At 38.2% G+C, this 4,370-nt stretch overlaps 1 protein-coding gene across 1 annotated transcript; it reads right to left on the bottom strand.

Moving 5' to 3' along the window:
- Positions 1-383: 383 nt before the first annotated feature.
- Positions 384-792, bottom strand: LOC134668311 (chorion class B protein PC401-like). Its single transcript, XM_063525793.1, has one exon. The coding sequence runs from the start codon at positions 790-792 to the stop codon at positions 448-450; it is 345 nt and encodes a 114-aa protein (XP_063381863.1). The 3' UTR covers positions 384-447.
- Between the last annotated feature and the right edge of the window lie 3,578 nt (positions 793-4,370).

Below are 4,370 nucleotides of genomic sequence, written 5' to 3'. Positions count from 1 at the left end.
ATGTTAGCTTGGTTTTATTGTTTTAAATTTAATTTAGTTTTATTGTGTTTCTCCATGCTTGCCCTGAAAACCAGGGCCATGACTAAGTATCTTAGTCATCGGCATATGCTGAGTGGCATCCATTTTGGTGTTAGAATATATTAGAATAAGATGTATTATAGGTTAAGTTCTATTCTATTCAATATGTATTAAGCTGTATAGCAAAAATGTGTCTACCCACTTTATTAACTTTGTAATAAAATGACAACTTTAAGAGTAATTTTTTTGAATTGACATTTTATTGTAAAATGAATGTGGGTTATTGACACATTATTGTTTATCAGTATCCAGTTGTGATTGCGTTTGATAGCAATAAAAACATAAGGAGCAAAAGAAAAACAGAATAGAGTGAATGCTTTATTGAAGTGTGGCGGCGAAGAAAGATAGAAAGGAACACTTCGTCATCATTTAATGCCAGCCGAGACCCTTGCCGCCGAGACCGTAGCCCCCCCAGGTGTTGACGGGGACACCGGACCACACGCCTTTGCCGCCGAGTCCGCCCCAGCCAAGACCGCCGAGGCCTACGCCGCCCCAACCGCCGAGGCCTACGGTGCTGATGACGGGGCTGGTGATGATGGGAGCGGAGACGGTCTTGACGATGGGGATGGGCGCTGCCTTGACGAGGTTGGCGGTGGAGACGGCGGGAGCCAGGTATGGCGCGCTGATGATGGGTGCGCTGACGATGGGCGCGCCCCAGCCAAGGCCTCCCAAGCCTAAGCCACCCAAACCGCCCAAACCTAAAACATAAATCATATTATGTGGTCTTAGCTTACTAATTTTTACACTATGGTGAAAATGCAATCAAAATGTCCAGCTTGTATTGTGCAACAAAATGTTTTTTACCTGCTTAAAAACAGGACACAAATATAAACATACCTACATAGGTACAGTGCTTTAATTATAACCTATTCTTTTGACTTTTCTGAAGAAGGATTTAAAAAATAAGCCAGTGAATAAGAAATGGGAAATAATGTTGTAAGTGCATCTGCACATGTTCTTAGAATTTCCAGAAATTTTAGGAACTACATGATATTCTCGAATTTAAAAAGGATCCTAGCTTTTCAGAATCCACTAACGCTAGGTAAGGTAGGTAGATACTTAACATAATGGAAAATAAAAAAAATATTGAAAAGGTATTGTGACTCCCGGATTCCAATCAATAGGTTCACGACTTTAATAATAATTAAATTCTAAGAATCCTAAGAATATATGAACTTACAATAATAAACGCCCACATACCTCACCCAGTAAGTTCGATGTACCTATAATTATAAAATAATATATTACCGAGGCTTGAGACTCCTATGGCACTGCCATGGCTCATGCCAACCACGGCCAGCAGACAAGTCAACTGCAACAAATACAAGTTTAAAATCAATCATTGGTCCATTTTAAACTGTACCTACCCTCCTAAGTCCTGAGTTCCTTTAAAAAGAACAAATTCAAATCGAATTTTGAATTATAATGGAATAAAAGAACGTTCCAAATTCAAAAGTGAACATATGACTCTGGGTCCTAGGAGGCTAGGTACTTACTTTTAGCGGAAACGTGAAACATTTTCGTACAATGAAGATGTAGCTTAATCAAGTTACTTATTTTCAACTTCTTAGAGATTTTTGTAGAAGCTAGTCCTTTTCAGTGCACTCTAAATTTTTTACAAATAAAATATAAGCGTCTTTATGGTGCTTCCACGATGTATTATAACATTTTATAACAACCAAAGGTGTAAAATATCGTCTGTCGTGATTGTTTCACCGGATGGTCTTATCGGAAGATCAGCGCTGGAAGTCGCCAGCAACATGCTGAGGTGAGACCATTTCGTGGCACTTTCTCTTTTTTATGTTTCTCTGTTTAGTATAAGTTTTTATTTTGTGTTTGTGCTTACGAATAAAATTATTTCTATTCTATTCTATTCTATTCTATTATATTCACTATTAATCTAAGTAAAACCAACAAAATTGTTGACAGAGTCTTTATTTTGGTAGATCGAGTTCTTTTGAGCTGACCAACGACTCTAGGGTCTTAACGTCTCGAGTTCTTAACAACACTAGGGGGTCATAGCATGATAACGAATCGATTAATATACCTTATTCATTAATGTCGGTTAAATGGTTTTGGAACTACCGTTGACAACATGACATACAAATAACACAAACAACACTCATATAATTATAGTTAGGTACCTATATTTAGAAAACCAAACATATAATAAAAGGTAGCGATTCAAAAACAAATAACATTGATTGGACTTTAAAATATATTTTTCAATATTGGCAGTGAAAGCAATCATGTTAGTCCAATAATAATATTGGCGGAAAAATAACGGCTTGATTGGATACGGCAACTGACACAAGCTGACGTAATAAAAATATTTTAAAAGGAAATATTTATCACAGGCCGAAAAAGCGAAACCAATTAGCTTAAAGTTGCAGCTTTTATTTGATTAAGTTATTTTTGTTTGAACAGGTTAAAACTATTACTTTTATATCTACATAAAATTTTAAAGGCAGTAACAGAGCAGCAGACAGTAACTTTACCCACGCATGTAGTGATTTTTAAGAGTAATATGAAAGCGTTACTTTGATTCTATATCGGTGGCTAGGTAGGTACATCGAGAGCTGAAAATAACTTTCTTAAATGTTTTAATTATTGTCAGTGTACTTATAAACATTATTTTATAAGAACCACTTGCACCAGCGAAGATTAAGCTACCAACCCGAGCTGGTTACATCTGGAGTTACTAGGTGATGTAACACTGCTAGAGCTGCCTCAAAAGATGAGTCCGCAAGGGCAACGCCGGATGGGTATCGGAGGTGTACAGTCGCCATATCGGAGCGGCCAAGGTGTTCACAATACCTGAACAAGCGCTTTAACGCCCTGACAATAGAGGCGTGTTCAGATATTTGCGAGCACCTTGGCCGCTGCGATATATCTGATGGCGACTGTACAGTCGCGTTCGCGAAACCCCATCCACAAAGCGCGCGGCGGAACACCCCAGGGGATTTTAAAGTCCGTGGTAGTCGGACATACCCATTTTGCTTCTCGGATTTTGGATGGGATTTGCTTCTCATCCATAACGAATTCCCCGTCTCAAACAAAACGGTAATGTAACACTATGTATAAAAGACGGGAGGCCTTTGCCTAGCAGAGGACCAGTCCTATAGTCTAACACATAGTCTAATAAAATAAATAAATAAAAACATGGCCGCTATATATAGCGCTGTCGCATGATGACGTAGCTTGTGTCAGTCAGTATATTATTATACCATGGTCTAACAATAAAAAAAAGTATAATACTCACAGCAACGTAGGTATTCATTTTGTTCGTCAGACGAAGTGTGCCGATTGCAGACGGCCCGCGTTTTTATACCCGGTGCAACGGCAGAACGCATCCTGAGCGTGCCGTGTTGCATCAGGAATTAACATATCGCATCCTTGTAACATAACTATTGTTGTTTAAGGGTCAATTTGAGGGTTGGAGGCTGTGTAAAAATTTTACATGAACTTTTCATTTATTTTGTATTAAAATTTATTTCAAGCAACAAGGCCTATATTACGCATACCTTACAGACTAGCATACAAAAAAAAATCATAAACTTAAAAACTAAACACTGTTTTGGCGACAGAACGGCGTGGCTCCATTGAATCGTCTGCTCTTGTGTTGTGAACTAGAATAAATAAATAAATAAATATTATAGGACATTCTTACACAGATTGACTAAGTCCCACAGTAAGCTCAAGAAGGCTTGTGTTGTGGGTACTCACACAACGATATATATAATATACAAATACTTAAATACATAGAAAACACCCATGACTCAGGAACAAATATCTGTATCATCATACAAATAAATGCCCTTACTGGGATTCGAACCCAGGACCATCGGCTTCGCAGGCAGGGTCACTACCTACTAGGCCAGACCGGTCGTCGACTAGAAGTTTTGCATGTTGCGTGACAACATTTACGTTATTATATTATATAAATATTATAGGACGACATATGGTGGGATGACCGGACGCATTTCTCACAAACTGATTGCAAGTCCTCGTCTTTACCCAGCAGTTGGTCACTTTATAGGCTTAAAAAATAATACATAGTTCTTATGACCTTTGTCACCTTTGAACTTTTTATCAAATTACCTGAAGCCTTACAATTACATTAAATTTTACATAAAAAACCGGGCAAGTGCGAGTCTGACTCGCGCACGAAGGGTTCCGTACCATAAAGCAAAAAAAAAACAAAAAAAAGCAAAAAAAAAACGGTCACCCATCCAAGTACTGACCCCTCCCGACGTTGCTTAACTTTGGTCAAAAATCACGTTTGTTGTATG

The sequence above is a fragment of the Cydia fagiglandana genome, chromosome 10 (genome assembly GCF_963556715.1).
Source record: "Cydia fagiglandana chromosome 10, ilCydFagi1.1, whole genome shotgun sequence".
Taxonomy (NCBI): domain Eukaryota; kingdom Metazoa; phylum Arthropoda; class Insecta; order Lepidoptera; family Tortricidae; genus Cydia; species Cydia fagiglandana.
Note: the sequence above shows the minus strand (reverse complement) of the source record. Positions and strands in the feature narration are given on the sequence as shown.

Excerpts from the sequence above, each read along its gene's own strand:
- LOC134668311 (XM_063525793.1), bottom strand. The coding sequence starts at position 792 with ATGATTTATGTTTTAGGTTTGGGCGGTTTGGGTGGCTTAGGCTTGGGA.